The following is a 25198-nucleotide window of genomic DNA, read 5'->3' as shown; positions in this document are numbered from 1 at the left end:
GAAAAAAGACTGGCTAAAAACAACTGGTTTTATCAAATGTTATGGGTGTAAAATGTGCCAAATCGCCAAACAAACAAAAGAGGTGAGGATGCCAAACAACAAGACGTGGCAAATACGTCAACTGATCACGTGTAAAACTGAATTCACAATCTATGGAATTGAGTGCCCATGCCCCTTACTATATGTGGGAAGCACGAAGGGTGAGTTGAAAAAACGCATCATGGAACATGCAAGAGCAACCACGCATAAAGATCGAACAAACGCAGTGGCCAAACATATGGAACAGGCGCACAATGGAGACTGGCTAAAACTCAAATTCTTTGGCATAGAAACAATACCAAAACACATCCGTGGCGGTGACAGAGAGAAAACTCTAAGACAAAAGGAATCACGCCACATAATAAATTTCAGAACCCTAAACCCGTGGGGCCTTAACCAATCGGAGGAGTTGTACATTCATCTCGGCTGAACAGAAGCAGTAAAGTCAATTGACAAATGACAAGATGAGTAAGATCTGGAATTTGGAGAAAATGAAGATGGAGATAAAACAACACCCCACTAGAGGGGAGAAAACAAATAGAAAACAAATCACAAAACGCCAAAAAGAAATGACTCCCACCTGAGGGATTGAATTGAAAACATGAACAAAACTATCAAAAGGCAAAAAGACTTTGATTCCCACTGGAGGGATGATAATATAAGGGATGAAAAAGCCTCAAGTGGTAGGAACTTTCTTAGGAAAATAAGATGTCATTATTCTCCTGATGTTTAAAACTGTCAAAGAGACTTCAATTTTACATAAAAGAAAAAAACATAAAAATTGCAAAACTACTATAACCACAATGCCGAGCGATTACACAGAGGAAATGATGTAACAATCATGTGACTGCCTTAAATAGGTTTGGAAAACAGCAGGAAGTTGATCGTGACCAAGATGCCTGCGGCATCGAAACGCGTTGATCTTATGCTTTCCAGTGCCTAAACTGTGAATAAAAGAAAATTGTGGCAAATCTAAGGGAGTGCGCCCATTTATCCCTCTTGCTGGAGGGAGAGTGTGATGATATATATATATATATATATATATATCCAACGAAAAGTTTTGGCATTAAGCTGAGGTGGCCTCTGTCAGCGGCGGGCCATGGACGGGATCGCCACTCCCTACAAACCAGACACACACGTTCACGTTTTCCAAGAACGGAGTCCAGGCCAGCATTAGTGTTCAAAACCGGATTTATTCCAAAGCTTTCACTCGACGCGTTTCGGGAATCCCGAAACGCGTCGAGTGAAAGCTTTGGAATAAATCCGGTTTTGAACACTAATGCTGGCCTGGACTCCGTTCTTGGAAAACGTGAACGTGTGTGTCTGATATATATATATATATATATATATATATATATATATATATAACACCTCTGAAGAAGTTTTTAAGTTAAAACGAAACGCGTCAGGTGCCTCTACACTGCTGAAATAAATGCTGCCTGCAATCTGAATACCGTGTGCGTCTCCCCTCTTCTTTCTCTTCATATCGGGAGAGAATACCAGGTGAGATATATATATATATATATATATATATATATATATATATATATATATATATATATATATATATATATATATATATATATCATGTCTGCATTAGTTTGCTAATACTGCTGTATTCGTGTAAGTGCAGGCTGCTGTGGATTCAAGCGCACGCATTTGGAAGACTGTAGCAGCATCTGCTTGTATAATGGCAGCACGCACGTTTTAGAAGGTATTTGAGAGGCAGGCTTTTCGTCTTGCTAGAGTATGGGGACAAGCAACCTTGGTGGACACACAAGACACGCGTTGGCCAGCGCTCTCCTTGGAGTGTGGAAGATCTGCCCTGACACCTTGCACTAGTCTCACGCGAACACCAGCCCATCCCTTTACTGCGGTTTCACATCTGTACATCAAGCTAGCCTGTCGACAGCTTATCGGCTGCGGAGTCCCAGCCTGTCCTGCCAGACTGTCTGGGAAGTGTAAGTCCCCGCTAACGGGCGCGAGCCTCCAGCAATTAGATGTCTGCCAAGCAGCGCCCCACCCCCTCGCGCCCTCTAGTCAGACCCCCCCCCCCCCCTCCTTCCCGACCCTGGTCTTTACGAGGCCCTTGAGGCCGGGGTGGAGGCCCTGTTCACCGGTAGACACCCCTCTGATTGGTGGAAATGAGGGAAAGGCAATGAAGGACGGGAACGCTATAAATATAGGCTGCTCCATTGAACCCGGAGTCCGAGGAGCCCGCGCCGCTGGCAGCCACTGGAGGGAAGATGGAGAAAAGCGGGTAAGTAGCTGGAAGACGTTCAAGGAGAGGAAATCCATCGGGGGTTGGAGGGCAAGGAGTGTAGTGCCTGTAATCAGTGGTAGGAGGGATGAAAGGACATGCAGACAGGCGTATTTAGAACCCGTGGACAGGATGAGGGTACCTATACAGTGGAAAGTGCGTTTGTACAGGATAGGAGCACGTGTTTGTTAAACCATGTGCACACATTGAGCAAGTGAAGATGATGATACCAAGGGTGCATACCAGATGGGCACGTGTGGAAGATGAGGGGTGCGCACAGGTGAGGCAGCCTGTATATACCGCGAAGGTGTGTACTGGGGGAGAATGTGAACATAACAAGAACCTGATATAGGATGCGTATCTGTAGACGGCAGGGGCATGTGTAAAGAATGCAGGCATACAGGACTGTAGCGTGTTCGAGATAGGGCCACAAACATAGATAGAGAGCAGGTCCACGGAATGCAGTATGTGCGTATAATGAGAGCTTGTGCATCCGGGCCAATCAGAGCTCGTGACAAAACAATATCATGTAATGGATGACAGCACCTGTTTATGAAGATCTAACGGGTAGAGGGTGCAAGCGTGGGTACTAAAGGGACGAGGATGCGATATCAGGACGTGACTCCAGTAGTGCATGTGTGTATGACGAGACCACCCGTGCTTGAAGAGCGCATGCTAGTTTGTGAGAACGTGTGTAAATGGTGAGGGCAAGCATGGACGTCAATCCACCAAAATGCCAGGGTTAGCGCAAGTGAATTCACATGCCACTTGACCTTCACTTTCACTCATACATATATATGCTTGTACATACACATGCATTCACAAATACACATACTCTCTGTCTACACATTCACACACTCTTATATAAACACACAAAACTACAAGCAGGCACAAAACACACATACATTTAAAAGCATGTTTCTTTACTTGCCTCAGCTGCCAGGGAAAGACACATCCCAGCTATTTTTTGGTACTCCATCTTTCATTAAACTAATAGCGAATGAAGTAATGTTATTCACTATTCGTATAAAAACAAATTGACAAAAAACCGAGGTGATTAAAGCCGAGCTGCTTCTGTTCCTGCCCCTGATTTTGCCACTGCTGACGCCAGGGGGCACAAAGGCAGTGCCCGGGGTCTCAAGGGGCATGCCAAGGGTCGCAGCAGCCACCCTTGGCGACCCTTAAATGACGTCCACGAGGGCATGTTTACAGGATGACGACCTGTTCGTAACAGGGCTTGTATAGAGGGTGAACACACCAAGCACACTACGGGATAAAAGTACATGATTCTGCCGAAACAGACCACATATATGTGAAAAGGGCATTATGTGGACCGAGTACATGTGTACACGAGGGTGGCGCGCACAGGAATAGAGCACGGGTGCTTTAGAGCACTGGCACTTGAGAGCATGGGCACTTGAGAGCACGGGCACTTGAGAGCGTAGGCACTTGAGAGCATGGGCACTTGAGAGCACGGGCACTTGAGAGCACGGGCACTTGAGAGCACAGGCACTTGAGAGCACGGGCACTTGAGAGCACGGGCACTTGAGAGCACGGATACTTGAGAGCACGGGCACTTGAGAGCATGGGCACTTGAGAGCACGGGCACTTGAGAGAACAGGTACTTGAGAGCACGAGCACTTGAGAGCTCTGGCACTTGAGAGCATGGGCACTTGAGAGCGTGGGAACTTGAGAGCACAGGTACTTGAGAGCACAGGCACTTGAGAGCATGGGCACTTGAGAGCAAGGGCACTTGAGAGCATGGGCACTTGAGAGCACTGGCATTTGAGAGCACAGGCACTTGAGAGAACAGTCACTTGAGAGCACATGCACTTGAGAGCACGGGCACTTGAGAGCACGGACACTTGAGAGCACTGGCACTTGAGAGCACGGGCACTTGAGAGCACGGGCACTTGAGAGCACGGGCACTTAAGAACACGGGCACTGAGAGCACAGGCACTTGAGAGCACGGGCACTTGAGAGCACGGATACTTGAGAGCACGGGCGCTTGAGAGCACGGGCGCTTGAGAGCACGGGCACTTGAGAGCACAGGCACTTGAGAGCACGGGCACTTGAGAGCACAGGCACTTGAGAGCATGGGCACTTAAGAGCATGGATACTTGAAAGCACGGGCACTTGAGAGCACAGGCACTTGAGAGCACGGGCACTTGAGAGCACAGGCACTTGAGAGCACGGGCACTTGAGAGCACGGGCACTTGAGAGCACGGGCACTTGAGAGCACAGGCACTTGAGAGCACGGGCACTTGAGAGCACAGACACTTGAGAGCACGGGCACTTGAGAGCACGGATACTTGAGAGCACGGGCACTTGAGAGCACAGGTGCATGAGGAGGACATGGACACAGGTTGAGAACGCGTGTACTTGAGTATGAAAGATCCTAACCAAGAATGTAGAGTCAACAAATGGGAAGGGACCGGCTCCTCCATGGAGGACGAAAGCAGAGGGTGACAACTTCTCAGCTGGATCGGTGGCGTGTTTACAGGTCCCAGAGTGAGTGTGCAGGAACTCTGCAGGGCAGGCCATGTGTAAAGAATGTCAGCACGCCTACCGTCTCAGAGCAAATGTACAGAAGTATTGACCTACTGTTTTCACCGAAACTTATGCTTGCATCTTTCTTTGATTTCGCCAGGCTCGCTCCGGCGTTCTTGTGTCTCTTCGGTTTACTGGGGCCGTTCACCTCCGCCACAATCCACCACCAGACAAGTAAGCCACAAGCACGCTGTAAAACAAAAGTCATGATCGCAGTGTTGTTTTGCTCAGGAGCTTCCATTACCAATGAAAGTACTTCATTTAGTTGCTTTTGAATGTATTGTGCCAACATTTAAACAAGATAACTCAGTGAGTTCACAATCTGCTGGCAGATAAACTTCAGATCATAACCCCAGTGCAGAATTTCATCTATCTTTATTAAATGAGGAATGTTTAGTTTTGTAATATTTACAGCTATTATTTTAGCACAAATGTATCATTTAGTTGATGGTGAGGACCATGCAAATAACATGGGCCATAATTTCATTTTTTGCGTAAAATGATGCTTATTACAGTTTTTTCAGATAATAGCTATCAGAAGAGGCGCATAGAGGTACTTTGTAATTTCTTTAATTTCAATGTGAAATAAAACAGAAAATAAACATGTGGTAAACAGCCCAGACGGATAAAACTAAAATAAGAGAGGATAGTAGAGAATGAGAGAAAATTAATCTTCATTATGTAGTATTCCCGTGTATTGATTTATGGTAGGGCGATAAAAAATGAAAACTGTATTACATTGATCTAATTTATATATTAACGGTGTTTTATTATACACGTATATATGTACCTTATATATGCTGATGGGCAGAGTGCAATATGCTATTTATTTCCATTGGTGTTTGTGGTGTGGGTCCAAGACTCACAATAGGCAAAGTTAAGTCATGATGCACCTCCCCTCCTTCAATATTGATATTCAACAGCATATTGCACTCTAGGCATCTACGGGTAGGGTTTATGCCATTATGTTTTTTTTGTGTGAAATAGAAATAAAGGCGTCTGACCATAATCAGGCCGCAAGGGAGTAAAAGTGTGCAATGAGACAGAATCACAATTAATACATCTGAGTTATGTTCTTAGGAAAGTAGGTTAGAAGGAAATCTGTGAGACATTGAGCAGTGTTTTCTCAAGACAAGTCGGCACTGCTGTGGATATAAGTTTCAAATATAACAATTAATGTGTGAAACTGTGTTTATTAGTAAGCTTGATCTAAATTACATGTCTTATTGGGCCATATTTATTTCCACCAGCATGACATAGAGTAGATGCAGGTGTTTAAAGTGTAGTATGCTATTTATTATCATAGTTGAGTGTATCGCAGGGTCCTGACTCACAAAGGCAAAGTCTTGAATGGGTCATGATATCCCCATCTGCCCTCAATGATGATAAAAAAAGCATGTTAATCAATTTGCATTGGCATATATGTTTTATGCTATGCTTCTTTGGCATGCGCAGTAGATCTAAACAAAGCTATGCAGTCAGAGCTATGATACAGAAGGCAAAGCAATGCACTGAGATAAAATAAGACTGATCATATTGTGTGACTATTAGCAGAGTGGTTTTCATTGTAATATGTAGAGAAGCATTTATAAGTACACCTGTTTAAAGAAACACAGGAGGTTGGCCCATTTTATATTCACAGGAATGGCATAAATGGATTTCTATGGTGCAAAGGTCAAATCCCATGAAATTACCATAGTAAAGGTGAGGTGGATCCTGATCAACCATACTCTTGACCTACACTGCTTAAACTATGGGCCTGCGCAATCAAATTGTGCTCTCATTCAGCTTCAATAACTGACTAGAACTAATTAGCATAAAATATTTGAAAGAACAGTATAGTGTAATCCCCATATATATAAATAAATATTATAAATATATATGTATTTATAATATGGCTGTGATTCCTACAGGACGTTAGGAGACTAACTTCTACTTACCCGAGTGATCGGATCATCACTGCCCGCCCGCATACCTGTGTTTTCAAGAGGCTGCTGCCAGATGGCGGTCTGGGACTTCCCTAGAGGCGTTTGCATTGTCCTGCGCTTCCAGCCTCGGATTCTTGGACTATGGGGGCTAGGAAATAGGGGACACAAGTACATTTATTTCCAGCATCTTCGAAGGTCACTTTCCTCTGCGGCGCATTGAATTCCAACGTGGTGCAAGGCGGGATATGCAGTCCGTGGCACAGGCTGCAGTGACGTCAGCACATTAATGCCCTGCAGCTGGACCTTTCATCACTGCAAGGGAGGAGCCCTTTATCAACACGACGGAAACACCTTTGTACGAACTGAGGCATTTGAAAAAGGCTTGACGCCGAAACCGGTCATGCCGTTCTTTCTTAAATAAATGTACAAACGAACCCCGCTGAGGCCCTTCCTTCTTTCAACGGAGAGGAGAATTTCTGGCATATATATATATATATATATATATATATATATATATATATATATATATATATATACATATATATATATATATATATATATATATATATATATATTCGATACTCCGCAGTTTTCGCCCCGCTCCAGAATAACTAGCCAAGGCACACCAGAAAAACTCACGGACACGGACCACAGAAGCCTTTTCTTCAATTTATTTCAGTGCGGTATGTCAAAGACGTTTCGGCTCCACGAGCCTTGTTCACCTGACAACGTTTAATGTGCGGGTGCAACCTTTTAAAGTGCCAGTAACAATACAATGATGTCACGTGTTAAAAAAATGTGTGTGTATGTAACAAGGACATAGAAAACATACTATCAAATGGTTCTCGCAATCATCCTGTTTTTGGCATTCCATTAAAATATAATAGTATAATACCACATTATAAAAGTACAATACTTAAATGGGAGTTTGTATAACACGGTATATTCTGTTGGTATCACATTCAATAAACGAATGGACCTAGGTTGCCAATACCAAACATTTTGTACTCATGAATCAAATACGGATTAATCACCACATGGCAATATTTACAATAAAGTGCAAATGCATAAATCGGCAAAGCGGGTCATATTAATGTACCCAATTCACAGTGCAAATTACGCAAAAAATGTGCAAACATGCAATTTAAATGTGCAAATAACGCTACAATGTGCAAAACTGCAGCTTCTCGCCATGCTGTGCAATCCGACAAATATATGAACATGATACCAATTCACTAATATTTCTGGAGGGAAAAGGTTATTTTAAGTGGCATGTTTCTAGGCAATCCGACCTCATTATATCAGAGGATATTCAAAGAAAAATGAAAGGAGGAGACTGTTTAAGTGTTCTACCTCCTGTGATCCTATAATACCATGCCTGCCCTCCACACCAACTTTGCGAGCAGTTTCAAAATCGTCCTTGTTATGCACCAGACGTGCAAATATTTGGTAATAGTGATATTGGGCTGACTAGGTTCAAGAACCTAGCACAGTCCAAAAAATATTAAAAACACCAAACAAGTGATCAAAATCAACTACCTTACACCAACAGAAAACAGCACATTCCATAATGAACAGACCTTGTCAATGTTCATATAAATTTCTTGAAACAACATTAAAGTATGATAGTTTGTTTTACAGTAAAGGGTCCCCAGCCGGATGACCAATCATATCTTTAGGGTAAACACGTGTACAGGTCTTCTGTGACATTAAGACCGAGTGGTGACTTAGTGTTAAGCAACAGGATGTACTTGGTTTCCAATCTTCTCAATTTAGAATCTCTGTCTCCCCCTCTTTTGCTATATGGAATGGAGTCAATTACCCAATATTTAAGGCCACTATTGTTGCTCTGGTGGCATTCTCTGAAGTGACGGGCCACCGGGTAGGTATTGTCCCCATGGGTAATGGCTCTAAGGTGCTGGAGAACACGTAAGTGGACAGCATTCTTTGTGCTGCCCACATATCTGAGATGACAAGGGCACTCCAAAATATATACAGCATATTCGGTCTTGCATGTTAGTATCTGAGATATGCTGTGTGCCTTATCAGTAAAACCATCCTTATAGGTTCGGGTGTTCTGACCATGGATGCAGGCCTTACAAATCCTACACTTGTAAAAACCCCTATTCTCTTGGCACCACGTCGATTTTGCAAATGGTTCTGGATTAGTGACTACCAATTGATCTCTTAATGAGGGTGCTCGACTGAACGTAAGGGAGACCTGATTGGGAAGATCCTTGCCAATAATGGAGTCATGCGTGACCAAAGGCCAATGCTTGTTGAGTATCTTTCGTATCTGTTGATGTTGTCTGTTATACCCAGTGATAACTCGAAAACAGTTTTCCACCCCTGGGGCATGTGCTGATAACTTGGCAGACTGTCTACTGCTGGCCCGGGTGAGGAGCTCATCACGGGAGGGTACCATGGACTTGTCTTTTGCTTTTTGTAGCGCCTGGTTCGAATAACCGCGCTCCAAAAATCGCGCAATGCATTGATCTTGTGCAATTTTCAGGTCCATGGGATTGCTGCAAATGCGTTTCAATCGCAGCATCTCACCATATGGGATACTGGATATCAGGTGAGAAGGGTGTGCACTGGCTGCGTGCAGGATACTGTTGCCCGCAGTTGATTTACGGAAGAGCCTGGACTCTAGATGGTTCCCTCTGATATAGAGTTCAGTGTCAAGAAAGGTGACACTTTCCTGACTAAGTGTTGCCGTAAATTTGAGGTTAAGTTCATTGTTATTAATTTCCTCTATAAATTTGAGTGCCCCTTCCTTGCTGCCACGCCATATTACCAAAAGGTCGTCGATAAAACGAAACCACGCAACCAAATTGTTGCGGATAATGTGGCGATATTCGTGGCCAAGGACCAGTTCCTCCCAAGCTCCCATGTGGAGACACGCGAAGCTTGGGGAGAAACTGGCCCCCATAGCTACGCCCTGTAACTGGCGGTACAATTGGTGATTAAAAAGAAACACATTATTGTTAAGCACAAATCTCAACATGTCAAGCAACATTGCATTATGGTCAGAAAATTCAGGTCCTCTTCTAGAGAGGTAATGGTCAACAGCTCTGATGCCATCCTCATGCATAATGCTGGTGTAGAGCGAGGATACATCTAAGGCGATTAGCCAATCGCCTGTGACCCATTCAACATCCCTGATTTTTAGTAAAAAGTCACCAGTATCCTGAACATAGGATCCAAGTTGTTGTACGTAACCCTGTAAGAAATGGTCAATAAATACAGATGTATGTTCCAATAGGCCTCCCCTACCAGAAATGATGGGCCTGCCAGGTGGATGGGCAGGGTCCTTGTGTATCTTAGGAATAAAATACAACACTGGTGTCACAGGATTATCAGTTTTTAAGTATTTGTATTCAGATTCAGACAGTAAACCTAATGACTTCCACCTAGACAGCTTACGGTGGTAATCCAATTTCATAGTTGTTACTGAGTTACTTTGTATGCGCTCATAACAATTCCGGTCATTCAATTGGGCATAAGCTTCTTTGTCATATTCACCTTTAGTCATTAAAACAACATTACCTCCTTTATCGCTATTTCTAACAATAAGATCTTTTTCTTTTGTTAGTTTGGTGGTAAGCGCGATATATTGTTGCAGTCTGCTGTCAAATCTTCTTCTTTTGGTTTTTCCTATGCGTGTTTGTAATTCCTTCAGATCAGCTACCACATTTTCATGGAAAATGTCCAAATTGTCTCTTGGCAAGATTGGGCAAAACACAGATGCGGGTTTAAACTTAGTACTAGACGAAGATCTATTTCCATGTTCGTCAAAATCCTCTGAATTTGCTACCCCTAAGTTGGTGGGATCATATCCCGCTCCTTCTGTTAGCCACAATTCCGTTATAATTTTGGTGCCTTGTGAAGCATTTGTAATCTCACTCTGCTGTTCTGATGTCTGTGATCGGATATTTTTTGTTTTTTCTTTTAAGGCAAAGAACTTGCGAAGTTTAAGCTTTCTCACTGCCTTATATACGTCACATCTGGTCATTGGGTAATCAAAGTCACATGGTGCAGCATAAGTTAATCCTAGTTGTAAGATTTCTTCCTCCTTGTTGGAAAGAACTAACGAAGTCAGATTAACTATGGTTTTGTTGGTGGTTGTATTTATTGTTGAGGGGCTACAGATCCCTGACCCCTTCCACCTCTTTTCCATTTCCTTTGATATCCTCCTCTTTGACGCCCACCGCCTCTGGCGCCTCTGGTAGTTGCGGTATTTTCTCCTCTCCCGGCCCGTGAATGAGATCTCAAGGTTTTTAGTCTCTCTTGGCACAAAAAATCGATTTCCTGGCCTGGAGTTGGTCTGGAGGTACCAGTTGCCTGTTCCAATCTGTGACGTTCTGAATCAGATTCGGTATCAGGGTCAGAACTAATTGTCGTGAGTGAGGATTCACTGAGTGTGGCATTTTCCATCTGAAATTTACGATTTTTTGTTTTAGATATGGTTTTAGCTGTGCCCTTTCGCGCATCCTCATATTTACGCGCAAACGTAAAGATCTGGCCCATATATATATATACACACATATATATATATATATACTACTCCAATCTTTGGTATTTTACACAAAAGAACCAAGCCCAACTCCGTCATGCGTGGAAAGATTGTTTTATTTCAAATCATCGGCAAATCCTTTCCCGACGCGTTTCGGAGCGAAGCTCCTTTGTCACGGGAAACATCCTTTACAACGAAACTTTTACAACGCAGTGCTTTTACAACGCAGGTTTTACAACGAAAACCATTACAACGCATTGCGCTGGGGGGCGCTCTAGGATAGGGAATAGATTTAATTTACTATCCAACACCTTCCCTTGTGTCCACGGGGACTGGAGTTGGAATAGTAAATTAAACTATTCACTATCCAGCACCCCAAAGCGCTATGCGTTGTAAAGGTTTGCGTTGTAAAAACTGCGTTGTAACAGCATGCGTGGTAAAAGCATGCGTTGTAACGTCATACATCCCTTTGTCATGGGTCAATTTGATTTGTTTTGTTAAACATATATATATATATGTATATATATAAAATATTACACAGTGGTGATCACCACTGTTTAGTTGTAGTTAGGACCAGGTTTCCATAGGAAATTGATATTTTGGTTTGCTGATACTTTTGGCTCTATTTGACAAATCTTCACAAAACGTTCCACAAAAATGTTAAGCAAACTCATCTCCTTCGTGAAAAGTTATGGGATGGTCCCTCAAGCAATGGCTGAGAAAAAGAAGGGGGTCTCAAAATGTGTTTCCCCCATGCCACTTCCTATAGGAAAATTAAACAGTGCTACAGCCAAAACGGCTGAAATAGAATTATACCAAATTTGTCAAAAAGCTAGATCTTTACCCAGAAAATCTGCTTTTTTGTGATTTGGTGTAAATCCGTTTAGTAGTTTTGAGAAATTAAGGTTCAAAATGTATGTATATAGTGACATGGATCTACTGTAGAGTACTGTGGCACTGAGAGTTCAAAACACGCGATCTGGCTATCTAACTTGATATTCCTTCAGTACTGCCTTGGTACAGAGGTCAAAACACCCAGTCATAAGCGCTGTACTACCGCAGGCCAGTACTACCGCAGGGTTCAGTATGCCCCACCCTGTGTAATTTTGCAGTAGCTCTGCAGCACCATGAGAATAATAAAGGGCTTAGAGGTGTTTTTCTTGGCCATGTGGGTTGGCCAGTAAAGAGTTCTTGGCCACTCTTGGGGGTTGGCACAGAGCCTGGCATGCAGGTCATAGAATGCGGCCAATTCTGCTCAGTGTATGACTGAAGGCCGGCGTGGCAGAGGGTTGGACGCCCACAGGATGTTGGGCACAGGGCCTGGCTGCAGAGCAGGCTCTGCAATCAACCCCATGCTCTGCCAGAACGCAGGATCTGGCCACTGGTCAGGCCTGGTGGCCAACCTCACTCCGTGCACAGCAGGCATAGTAAGATTTGGTAATAAAATATTACTTTACATTAAAAGAAAACTAGAAATTCCCTGAAAAAAAATATTGGGTGGTATTTATGACCCAGTTTGTGTCACTCTTGTGCCATGCAATGGGGTGGAAAAGCAACACAAACCTTAAGGCAAGACATTTGAAGCCATACAAAGCCACTTTGCGTGGCTCCAAAAATATGGAGTAACACTGCGTAAATCACTATGTTGCATTACTCTGCCCTGGTTAGGCATTCCATGGGTGTTGCATGGGTATTCCCATGCAACTCCCATGGTTTATGACGAATTACCAGATTTACAAGACCTTGTATACCTGGAAATGCACTAAAAAGTTAAGCCTCCCCAGGGGAGGTGTAACGAGGAGAATTATGTTTATTTCTATTCCTTTTTTTCCTCTTCCCATATGTGCTGCATTCTTCAGCACACATAGAAAGAGGAAAAATCCTTTTAGGATAATTTTTGTGCAGGTACCCCTTCCTGCACCGAAACAATCCTGTCTACAACACAGGTGACTAAGTTGGTGCTAGTATGCCAAAATGGCTCCAGCACAAGCAAAAAGGACAGGAAAGCACCATGCAGTGCCTTCCTGCCCTTGCCTTGTGACACAGGGCAGCACAGCAAGGTGAAATGCGCCGCTCTACTAAAGTCATAATTATGGCCCCTAGATTAAATTGGCCTTAGGTAAGTTTATTATACTTACTATACATTAAAAAAGATATATTCACTGGAAAAAACAACGGTTGAAGTAAAGTTGTAATTAGGTGAAAGTATCAGCTAAAACGTTACATTTTAAACTGAAAATACCCATTGAAGTTCACTGATTCTAGTTAACTGAAATAACTATAACTTGCAGCCTCGCCATGCCCTGCTTATTTCCACCTAACTATAACATGAGTGTGATATGATATTTATTACCATTGTTGAGTTTGGAGAGACTTGCTGTGTCTCAGAAGAGGTAACTCATCGGTTGGCAAGGATGCCACCCTCTTCCCTCCACAATGGTAAAAAAAAAGTAGATTGCCTCAGCAGATCCGCACATCAGACATGCTGTGCTATTTTGCTGTGTGCAGTAATTACAAATGCATGTGTTTAAGGTGTTAAATCCTTTTAGTGAGATAAAATCACAGTAAGTATGCCTTGCGGGCATGGCCCAGTGTGTTTTATTTTTCAGTAAACTGATTCTAGAAAGGAATCTGTGAGGGATTAATCAGTATTTTCTCGTCAGTGATGCTATATTGTGATAATATGTGTTTACAATCAGTGTAGTAAACTTGCTCCAAATAATATGCTATTGGGTCACATCTATTACACAAGTTACTCTTCCATTATATCAATATTCCTTTACACAGTAATGCAACAATTAGATCACGCGTTAGACACCAGGAAATAAAACAGAAAAGAATGAAATAGAAACAAATGGAGAAACGACAGGAGAATAAAAGAGCAAACTGATATCAAAAGAATGGAACAAGAAATAAATAGTGAAAGACAATAAAAACACCAAGATAAAGAAGAAAATACAGAAAATTGAGAAAAAGCAATTAATTAAATGAAGGGGTGACGAAAGAATACTAAAGAGAAGGGCTGGAAGAACAGGAAAGAAAGGAGGTGAGGGAGAAAGGATGACATGGGGAAGGAATGGAGGGAGGGAAGGTGTGAAGGAGGGAATGACGAGCGAGGGTAGGAGCGTAGAGGGAAACGAAAGAAAACCAACGAAAGGGAAAAGGTGAACAGGCCAGTGATAGGTAACGGAAGACTTCTTTCACTAGGCCACGCCTTTCTTGATGTCATGCTGAATGCCCTCGGGGTCGGATTACAGAGTGAGCTTGGTTTGAGCAGTCTGTATGTTCTTTGGGACAATGTCGGAGGTAATAATATAAATTGGTTCAGATCTCGCTTTTAGGTGTCCAAACACCGGGAAGATGTCTCAACTTATAAGGCAAAATAGCCCAGGGCGCCAGTCTGCACCCAGGCCGCGCGCCTGGGAGGAAGCACGCTGTTTCTGAGTGAGGGGCGGCAGAAGCACACAGGGGGCCTGTGTCTGGGGAGGGGGCGGCGCTGCGAGCCCGCGAACACTTTCCAAGCCTTTCGGGAAATGTTTATTTTCCCTCCCCTTGACGGGGGCTTTCATGAACGAGCCTGCTGTACAGTGTTTAGGTTAGTGCGAGCGTCCGTTTGATGTCCCCCCTGCTTGTAAAGCGCCAGTAGGCCGCCCCTCTACTGTAAGCCCGTCTTCGCCCACCCCAGGTAAAGCTCATTACACCACAGAAAGGTGGCGGAGGGGGAATGGGGCAAACAGCTGTGCCGGCCCTGAAAGGCCCTTTTGCAGTCTGCACATTAATTGGCTTGCGGCTTGTTCTTCCCTGATTCCAAGAAGCGCGTGTTTTCCTTCAGTTTTCCCCTCAAAAAGCAGGTTCTGTAAATCGCAGAATGCCCTCTCACATAGCAATGGGAATAAATGGCTGCTCTCAGTGGCACCATGCATGCCCACATAATGCAGCCAATGTCCCAGGAAGGTGTTGCAGAAACACACTGGCCCATTCAAAATAGCCCGGTTAGAATAACCAGGTCTGCCCCGGGAGAACGTTAAGCACACACAGCTTCTGAAACAAAGCTACTGTTTCAGTTACAGTCAGTGCTATAACTTTACTTCCTGCGTGTAAACTCTGTGGTTTGAAACCGCACTTTTTTCAAAGTCCCCCTGCATCATTCTCTATGTGCCAACTGAGGTGTGTTCACCTTGGACCGCGCTGGACTGCAGCGCACTTTTCACACAGAAAAAAAGGCCCAGCTCTTCTGTGCTGGGGCTCACGGATTGCACAGGTTTGTGGCTTAAAGTTAAGGAGAAGATCTAAAAAATATTGTGCCACCTCTTGCTTCGTTAAAAGAACAACCGATTGACAGAATGCTGCACAATGTCAAACATTCGCCCCAGTACTGAGATCTGGGCCTCAATCCATCGTTTTTTTGCTCCCTGCCTTCCCAGTTCAGTCCCAGTCGTATGCAAATCAGTCTTGACCCTGTTCCTCATGGGAACAGTCCTGCCTGAACTGCCAGGCCAGGTCCTCCCTGGACTGGAAACAAACATCCTGGTACCGGTTTCAGGGATTCATCCCTCATCAGCCAGGATAGCTTGATTCCAGTGGCATGGAGAGCACAGGACCAACGGGGCATACCCAGCGGACTCGGATGACAAATGCAAAAAAGAACAATTGGTGGTGTGAATGCTGCACAATGTCAAATATTCACCCAGTACAGAGATCTGTGCCTTAAATCCATCTTTTTTTTCTCCCATACCTTTCCAGTTCAGACCCAGCCATATGCAGATCAGTCTTAACCCTGTTCCCCATGGAACAGCAGACTTTGGCAAAATGTACATGTAAATGTATCTTGCGAGTCAGTTGTTCAGACAGCCTGCCTCTGTTTTGTTCTGTGGCGCTATGTGGGACTGCCTGAATGAATGTATTAATCATGGTGCAGTTAATTTAAACGTTACCTGGTAAAACAGTATACATTTACCAGAAGTTAAAAGGGGTTTAAAACAATAAGTATTAAGACAGTCAAAGTAAATGGGAGCTTTTAAGACCTGTTCGATCAAGTTTCTTCAAAAATGGGAATGTCTAGTTGTGCAGGCCTGCACGTGCATGTGTGGTTGGTATGGTGTGTGGATGGGATTGAGGACTAATTCCTGCTACCCACAACACGATAGAACATGTCCGTGGCAGTGAACCTTTCATGTATTTTATTGTACAGGTTAAACAGCGGGCTCTGGCTCTGCTAGTTCACCACTCGTTTGGTTTAGGCTGAGAGTGTTTGAGGAGATTGGAATGGATGGGGGTGGGGATGTGTGAGGAGAGTTCGTGGCATCTTCTACTGTATAGGCACTGACCCGTAATGAAATAACTTTCCTCTAATTAAACGTAGTGTTAACACTCTTCTAACCGTTTACAGGGTTCCAGCAACAAATTAAGGCTGACCCAGATGTAGAGTTCTGTCCAGTTATCCGGGTTGGGCAAGATGACTTGCCAGGTGAGCACACAGAAGCCGCATGCATGCTGGGAAGCCCCGCGCTTAAAGTCTCTTTGAGCACCCCATGGGAAGCAAGCACTAATTCCTTCGCCTTTCTCATTTAATAGGTTATGACCTCATTTCGCAGTTCCAGATCGACACAGCAGCAAACCGGGGGACCATAAAGAAAATACAAGGATCTACCTTCCTGCAGACGGCTTACAAATTAGGAACAAACCTAGACTTCCGGCTCCCGACCAGGTAATGCAGACTTCATGTAATAACTAGAACGGACAGATTATCCTTTAGTTGATTCTGCTCTCCACTGATTTGCGTAATCTTTTGCCGCTCCATGCCAGTTGCACGACCTACCCGCTTTACACTATTGCCGTTTGAAATTGTAATACAGTATGCCCTTTTTATTTAGTTAAATATGGAATTTGTCCCATGTGAGCAGGGACAGTTCGATAGCACAGCTAAATTACTCCATCTGGTGGAAGCTTGATGTAATACTCGAGTAGCGCTGTCCCCTATGGATGGTGCTGAACCATTTTTCTCCTCTCTTCCTTCTCACGTCATCCCAACTCTGTTTGGGCCATTTTCAGGTGCCTGTGACATAGAAATAGCTTTAGCTGGTTTGCCGGATGCAATTAAAAACATAACGAAAACATTCATAGAGGAGCTTTGCCCCAGTTCTTGTCTTCTATTGGTTGTTATCCACTTGCCATGCATAGTTGATCAGAGTTGAATTTTATTCACTGATCGATTAATTAAAATCATTACAGTAAAAACAATAACGCTTTGGGTGCGAAGTGCGAACCCCAATGTTATTCATTTTCATTTATGCTTAAAACCATTCATAAAAGTGTTGAAATGCACGGATTTAAAAGTTCTGGGTAGCTTGCTAGTACCCCTTAGTGACTCTCGGGTGCCACTCTAGTTGCTTCGACATCATTCGGCGTCTCAGTTGCAGGTACAAGGGTGCATCCTTGTGACTCCTTTAAGGCGATCCTGATCAGGTACGTCAATTTCCCCATTCTCGCTATGTTCATTGTCGTTGACTTGGAGAAGCATATGGCCGAGACTTCTCTGCAGGTCTTCGCCCCATTGGCAATGCAAATCGGGCGGAGAAGGCGCCACTTGTTATTCACATGCAGCTCCCGCCCATCACAGCATGGGGCAGTGGGCTAACCACATCAGCCTTTGGCTCGCTTGCATTTCGAGTGATGCATTTTACTTAATCCCTTGTGCACATTCACCAAAACAGACATGCAATTCAGCGCCTGACTGGAGAGACTTTACCTTGTGATACAATTTGTCCTTCATTCCTTATCCCTTGTGTTGTCCTTGTGTTTATACTAAGTCTTCAGGAAACAGTAATTCAAAGTTAATAAGGCATTTTTTACGCGCCAATAAAAATCACATCTATCGGTTATATTCATTCAAATGAAAAGGGTTTATATGATTGTTCTATGGATAACTGCCTACATAGAAGAACCCATACTGTTCTATTGAAATAGATGTGATGGTTATTTTATTTACAACGTAAAAATATTAATTGCAAACTTATGGCTGCCACTTTTAGATAGTGGCATTTTTCCCACTTTTACTTTTACACCACATGCTTACAACTTAATAATAGTACAAATAGCCACATCACCAGCTTGCTAATGGAGACTTATTGGCTTTATCTAATCATAAGAGGGAGGTAGAAAGACTGATCCATTCAGTTTCCTGGGTATATATACTAATCAAGTGGGGAAGGATCACTTGTCCTGCACAACCTTTGGTATGCAGGAGGAATGTGGGGTGTCCCAAATAAAAGACCCTCATGCACGTGATGGGTATGATGGTAAACTTGGCGGTATATCTTGTTTTTCCGCTTTTTGATCACGTGTGTGCATAATCATCAGGTCAGTGAGGTTATGCATCCTCCACCAGGAGGTTCTTACCCAAGGTTGGTACAGTAGTGAGCCAGTGATGAGGGAGGGGAGGGTTGGAAAAATTAAGAAGTCCCGAAAAGTCAGATAATGATTTTATTAGTTCTGTATTTAGGGACTGGTAAACTCTGTAATAGTGTATCTTGTGGCACTGGTTATGAGTAGTAGATGCACTCAGAGTGTTTAAGTCTTTAAAAATGACCGTCTTTTAACTCACCTTTTTAAAGACTTAAACACTCTGAGTGCATCATTATCTGACTTTTTTCCAACCCTCCCACCCTCCCTCATCACTGGCTCACTACTGTACCAACCTTGGGTAAGAACCTCCTGGTGGAGGCTGCATAACCTCACTGACCTGATGATTATGCACACACGTGATCAAAAGCGGAAAACCAAGATATACCGCCAAGTTTACCATCATACCCATCACGTGCATGAGGGTCTTTTATTTGGGACACCCCACATTCCTCCTACATACCAAAGGTTGTGCAGGACAAGTGATCCTTCCCCACTTGATTATTAGACTTATTGGCTTTGTCAATGCTTGCTAGGTTGTTATGTCATCAACACAATACATATATACAGAGAACATGGCTTTGTTTGGGTCAGAGCCCTTCAGCTATTGCTTGAGAAGAATTCCATTAGGATTTTGGGTCATGCCAGAGGAGGTTTTTTGTCTCACTTTTACATTTTGACTGCTAGGTCTTTTTAACTGACTGCCGAAGGAGTGTTTCAGTTTAAAAGTACATGGAACGTGAGGCAAATCGTCCACGGCCTGCAATGGATGCCCGTTGTGTTCACAAACGTGTTAACAGACGCTGCTGATGTTGCGCCAATTGCGATTTTGGACCTAGAATCAATTTCACAACTTACTAACACGATCTAAAACGTGTTTCTGCACCCCTGCTAATGATATACCGAGTGTGATTGTCGATTTCATTGCAATTTTACATGGAAATGTGCTTTTTGCCTCTAAATGTGATATCAAAGTATTGCTAATTTTCATTAAAGTTGAGTTTGCAGCAAAACTGGCTTTGCACCTAAATGTGAATTTACACCTAAATGAAATTTGGGCTCCTAAAATTTTCCCACACTCTTGCTAATGATACAAGGGGCTTTTGTACCTCAATGTGCTGTCATAATGACTCATAGCTTTTGCACCTAATCTAACATCTCACTGCTATATTTTCTCTCTGAAGTGAGTGATCTTGCATCTCTACATGCTAATCTATACTGTTACTGATTTAGCCCCATGGTGTATTTTGCACTTAAATGTTTGTCAACAACTAAATGTTAGTTTTGCTACTAAACTCGGACCCCTAAAGGATCCACACCACCCTTTTGTGATGTACCAAGTTGTGATTTTGTGCCTACAGCTTTCACTTAATATTTTTTACAGCGTACAATGTTTCGATAGTCCTGCTGATTTTGCAGCGTGGTTTAAATTTACAACGAATAGTGATTTAGCACCTAAACGTGATATTGTATCAAAATTCGATTTTGTTTTTTTTAAAATCTATCTACACTCCTGTTGATTTTGCACCAAGGGTGATTTCCCCCGTAAATATGTTTTTGTTCCTCAATGTGGTTTGTACTCATAATTATGTCCACACTCCTGTTGATATTGCGTGAAGTGTGATTTTGCTTCTGTTAGAATTGGGGGTCTCTGGTTGGCGCAGGTTTGTACTTGCGACAAGCAGGGACCCTCTCCTCTAAGTCAGGGCAAAGGATTACTCCCAGAAATAACCCCTACTCGCCCTTTAGGTAGTGTGGCGCAAGCAGTCTAGGCTAAACTCTGGAGTACATAAGGTTAAACATTTGCAACATCACACACAACGACCATCAACCCACCACACAATGACACTAGACTGTATTTCTGTAAAAATATCTTCTTTATATATCTTTAGATCAGGCTTGTAAATACAGTCTTTGCGTAGTTTAAGAAAATGGTTCCAGTTACTCTCTGATTAGGCCACAGGTCTTTGTATCAGCGTTAAAAGAATTGTTCTGGTGCTTAAAAAGGGTTGCGGACTCTTCCCTAGTCCTGATACGTTCCTCCAGCAAGAATTTCAATCAGCCAGGGCCTCTCTGCGCCCACGATCGGACCCGGTCTGCCCAATCTCACGCCTCTAGCGGGATCGGCGGCCGGGGAGTCACTGGCAGCCTGACGAGCGCGCTGCACGGCTGTCAGGGGAGAGAGCGGGGGCCCGGGGAGCGCTCACTGCGCGGCTCCGGGGGCTCGGCTGAGGCAGATGGCGGTGCGAGCGAGGTGGGACAGGGGCTCGCACCGCGGGACGGGAAACAGTACCTTTGTCTTTTTGCAGGGGTCGGGTGCAGGCCGGCTCGGTGGTCCACGTCGCGGTGTCTTCCTCCCGAGGTTGGAGCGAGCGGCGGCTCGGTTCTGGCTCGGAGGTTGGCGTTGCGGCGCGGGTCGGGTAGACGGCGACACACCTCAGGTCCTGGAAAAGGGGGCAGAGCCCCGGGTAGCAGCGTGAGGCGCACACAAGCCTCTCAGGTCACAGCAGATACTTGGCTAAGTCCGTTCTTGCGGTGCTTCGCAGTTAGGCAGGCGGTAGGGACGGTGATTAGGCCAGCGAGGCTGGGCCTTTCGGTGTCACCTGGTGCCGGCCAGTTAGCAGATGCGGTGCTCGGCGGGACGGGGTGCCAAGGGCCTCGTAGGAGGGGCGCAGGGATTCTTTCACGGCGCGCTCCTCTTTCCTTCAGCAGCTGTGTCGATCAGGTTGCTGGCTCACAGCAGCTCCTTCTTCCAGGGGGACAGGGTAGCGCCCACTGTTCCTGGGGCGCTGGTCAGGGGGCAAGTTCCACAGCAAGCCCTTGGAGATCTTGGTAAAAGTTTGGCACAAGTTGAATAAAAGCAAAGTCTTTCAGTCTTTCTTCTCCTGCTCTCCTTCAGCAGCAAGGCACCCACCACAGGCCAGTCTCTTGGGGTCAGAGTCAGTACTTCTCCATGCAGCTTCCAGGGTCCTTCTCTTCAGGCAGAGCTTCTTCTTTGCGCAAACTGGATCTAATTTACAAGGAGCAGGGCTCCTTCTTTTATACCCAGTTTCTTTTGTTCTAGCAAGCCAGGGGGGCCTCTGCATAACTGCTCCAGTCTCTGAGTACTTGTTGTGGGTACTTATGACTTCTGTATTCAGTGTGAGGGCAGGCACATCAGCCGCTCCCCAGGGGGGCGGAGCCGGCATTGAGAGGGCAGGAGTGGCCTGAGTACCTTGTTGACAAGCTTCGGTCCTTCCTGGGCCAGGTGCAGGCTGAGTCATCAGTCGCTCCCCAGGAGGGCGGAGCCAGCATTGTGGAGGCAGAGCACAGCCTGATGCATCATTCAGGGGAAACTCCCACCACCCATTAAGGGGTCCTCCTGCTAATCACTACCTGTCAACTCCCAGCCCTGTCACTCACACACACCAGACAGTCAGATCCACATCCAAGCAGAGGCGGGCTGAAATGGTTAGGCAAGCAAATGCTAACTTTCTAAAAGTAGCATTTGCAAACACAGGATATTAAAATAAACTTTACTAAAAGAAGTATTTTATTATTCTGAGTTCAGGCATACTAAACATGAATTTCTACCATGTTCCCTGAGCCTGCTGGGATTATAGAGTGTAATAATTCCAGCAGCCCATCTGGCCTAGAAGGGAACAGGTAGCCTTACAATAGTGAAAAACGAATTTGGCAGTAATTCACTATTAGAACATGCCACACACATCAGGGCATGTTCTACCTTACACTACAATGCACCCTGCCCTCAGGCCTACTATAGGGGTGACTAATATGAAGTTAAGGGAAGGTTCAGGGGCTGGCAAGTGTGTGCACTTGCCCAGCTAGCATGACAGTACCAGACTGCACGCAGGTTCTGCAATGGCAGACCCTAGACACATTTTAAGGCTGCTTCTGTGGGTGGCGCAACCAGCGCTGCAGGCCCACTAGCAGTATTGGCATTCACAAGCCCTGGCACTCCTGGTGCACTTTACTAGGGACTAACAGTAAATCCAATGAACCAATCATGGACATCAATCACATGTACACTTTACAACAGGGAGAGCATATGCACTTTAGCACTGGTCAGCAGTGGCAAAGTGCCCAGAGTCATTAAACCAACAAAAACAGGTCAGAGAGAGTATTGGAGGAAGGCAAAAAGTTTAGGGATGACCCTGCCAAGAGGCCCAGGTCCAACACAACCCCCTTCCAGCCAAAACGCAGGGTAGACCAATCACCACTGTGATGGGCTTCCCTGCTTTGGGCGATAGAACCTGGACCTGGCCCGCAACAGCAGGGGCACATTCCAGTTCTACGCCAATCTGCACCTCCTTCAAATCCTCTGTTCATACTCTCAGGGTCCACCAAGCCAATCCATGGGAAACCCTTCTCTACACCTGTGGACACCACCTGTGCAGCCTTGAACCTTAATTCGCTCACAGGTGTGTCCCAACAGGCAGACAGAAAAATGTCACAGTGGCCACTGACAGTAGTCAGGAATGAGACCCAAGCCTTACGCCTCTCAGGGCTCTCAAACCTCTGTGGCCTTAAAGAGTGGGGGGCATTAGCCCCAGGTGCTTGGCACCCTTGGTCCACTCTCCCTCTTGTCAGGTCAGGTATGCCATCCTGGCACTGACCCACCAGCCTCAGGTCTGTACCTGACGGCTGTACTAAAGACTGGGGTGGCCTCTCCCACACCCGGTCCTCCTCCTGGGGGCTCTGTACCCTCCCACCTGGAGTGGTACCCCCTTCCAGAATTGTCAGGGCACCTGTGGCAGGTGACCTGCACAATTCGCCCACCAGTTCAGGGGTGCTATCCTGCAACTGGGGCACCAGGTCAGGGGGGACACCCTGCACCTGGCCCTTAAACCTAGGGTCTAAACCCTCAAACTGCACCGGGGTCAGAGGCGAGGACTCCCTCCCTCTGCACCCCCTTCCACAGTACTGCCCACTCCCAACTGGAGTGGTACCCCTAGAAGTGACATGGGCCAGGACACTGATTACAGTGGCCCTGCCCTCCAGGTCAGACAACACCTGACCCTGGCTTCTCAACTCAGGGACCCAACCCTGCAGTTGAACACTTGCCTGGCGCACCAGGACTTTCCGGGGAGCACGCCTGCCCCCCCTGAGGGTGGCACATAGCTCATGTGTCGTGCAACAGCCTGCCCGGCGCGGATCTCCCAACCCCTGTCCCTCTGACAGTGCGGGAAGATCCCCCAGGACAGAAGTGGTGTCCCCCTGGTCATTCACTGGGGACGCAGCCCTGCTGGCTGGCCCCTGACCCACTGGTTCTTCCACTGGGGACTCTTTCCCCCTCTCGCCCCTCTTTCTGGACTTCTGCACCCTCCCAACTGGAGTGGTACTGCCAGTCACCAGAACTACTGGAGCCCTGTTTACAGAGCCTCCACGTTCTCTAGCCACTGGGGGATCCCCCTCAGCGGGTGACTCATCCGGACAGCCTAGGCTCCCCACCTGGTGTTCCCTTAAAGAACCATCCAGGCTCTGAGACTGAGGTTGGGCACTACCGGGACAAAACCCATTCTCACTCCTTCCCCTTAAGGACAGGACGTGAGGCCCTACACCCATCTCACTACTACAGGACCTAGCTGGGCTACTCTGCGCCACTTCCACCACTCTGGGCTGGAAGATACCTGAGACACTCCCCACAGGATCACACCCCAATGCCTCTCCAGACCCTCGGGAATCCACCACAAGGTCTGCCTCCAATGTGAGCTCCCTGGGGCCAGAGAACTCACTCTCAAACAGGTGTTGGCATAGCTCTGGAAAACTGGGACTTAAAGTATGCTCTCCCACAATTGGATTACACAGCCCCCTAGTAGGGTTAACCAAATTATCCTTCACCTCACCATCCAGCGCCTCACACACATACTCCACACCATTCTTCTGAGACTGGCCAGACAGTAGCGAACTGTCTCTGTCACACAACCCACACTCTTCTGGGCGGTCCTTACACTCACCCACCAGGACCTCAACCATGGGGGAATCCCTCCCACCACTAGGACCATGAACTCCTACGCCAGCTACCCTATTCCCTTCAGGGACGCTGCGCACTACTGGAGCTACCTCATGCCCTTGAACCTCCTGGTGTATGTTAACCCCCTCCAAGTCAGGTGCCATATCTCTAGGTGCGCGCGCTATGCTGTCTGCACTAGATACCTGAATGTTGCTGCCACCATCTGAGCTGGACTCCACCTCCAACTCAGCAAAGCTCAATCTCTGAGCTACACACATTTCTTGTTGCTGGGCTGAAGCCCTCCTGGCCTCAAGCGCCTCGAGCTCCAAGTCAAGTTTCCTCATTCTTAAGTCATGCGCAAGCTCCATTTTCATTACTTCCAGGGCTAACCTCCTAGATTCTAGCTCCAGTTGCCCATTTATTTCCAGCTCTGCCAACTTCAATTCATGATCTCGGGTTGCCTGTCTGTCCGCCAGCTCCTCTGGCGACAGACCTCGGCCAGAAACACTGCTACCCAATGGGGAGGTTGCACCCCTACACTCTGGAGTCAG

The 25198-nt window shown here is 45.6% G+C and overlaps 1 protein-coding gene across 1 annotated transcript in view; it reads left to right on the top strand.

Annotated features, from left to right (window-relative positions):
* The first annotated feature begins 2232 nt into the window (after positions 1 to 2232).
* The window catches only part of COL9A1 (collagen type IX alpha 1 chain), a 410236-nt gene continuing 387270 nt past the window's right edge, over positions 2233 to 25198 (top strand). Inside the window, exons 1-4 of the mRNA XM_078648015.1 lie at positions 2233 to 2299; positions 4950 to 5023; positions 16683 to 16760; positions 16868 to 17000. Of these exons, the coding sequence (XP_078504141.1) occupies positions 2286 to 2299; positions 4950 to 5023; positions 16683 to 16760; positions 16868 to 17000 (299 nt within the window). The 5' untranslated portion in view covers positions 2233 to 2285. The remainder of the gene's footprint in view (positions 2300 to 4949; positions 5024 to 16682; positions 16761 to 16867; positions 17001 to 25198) is intronic.

The sequence above is a fragment of the Lissotriton helveticus genome, chromosome 6 (genome assembly GCF_964261635.1).
Source record: "Lissotriton helveticus chromosome 6, aLisHel1.1, whole genome shotgun sequence".
In the NCBI taxonomy this organism is placed as follows: domain Eukaryota; kingdom Metazoa; phylum Chordata; class Amphibia; order Caudata; family Salamandridae; genus Lissotriton; species Lissotriton helveticus.
Note: the sequence above shows the minus strand (reverse complement) of the source record. Positions and strands in the feature narration are given on the sequence as shown.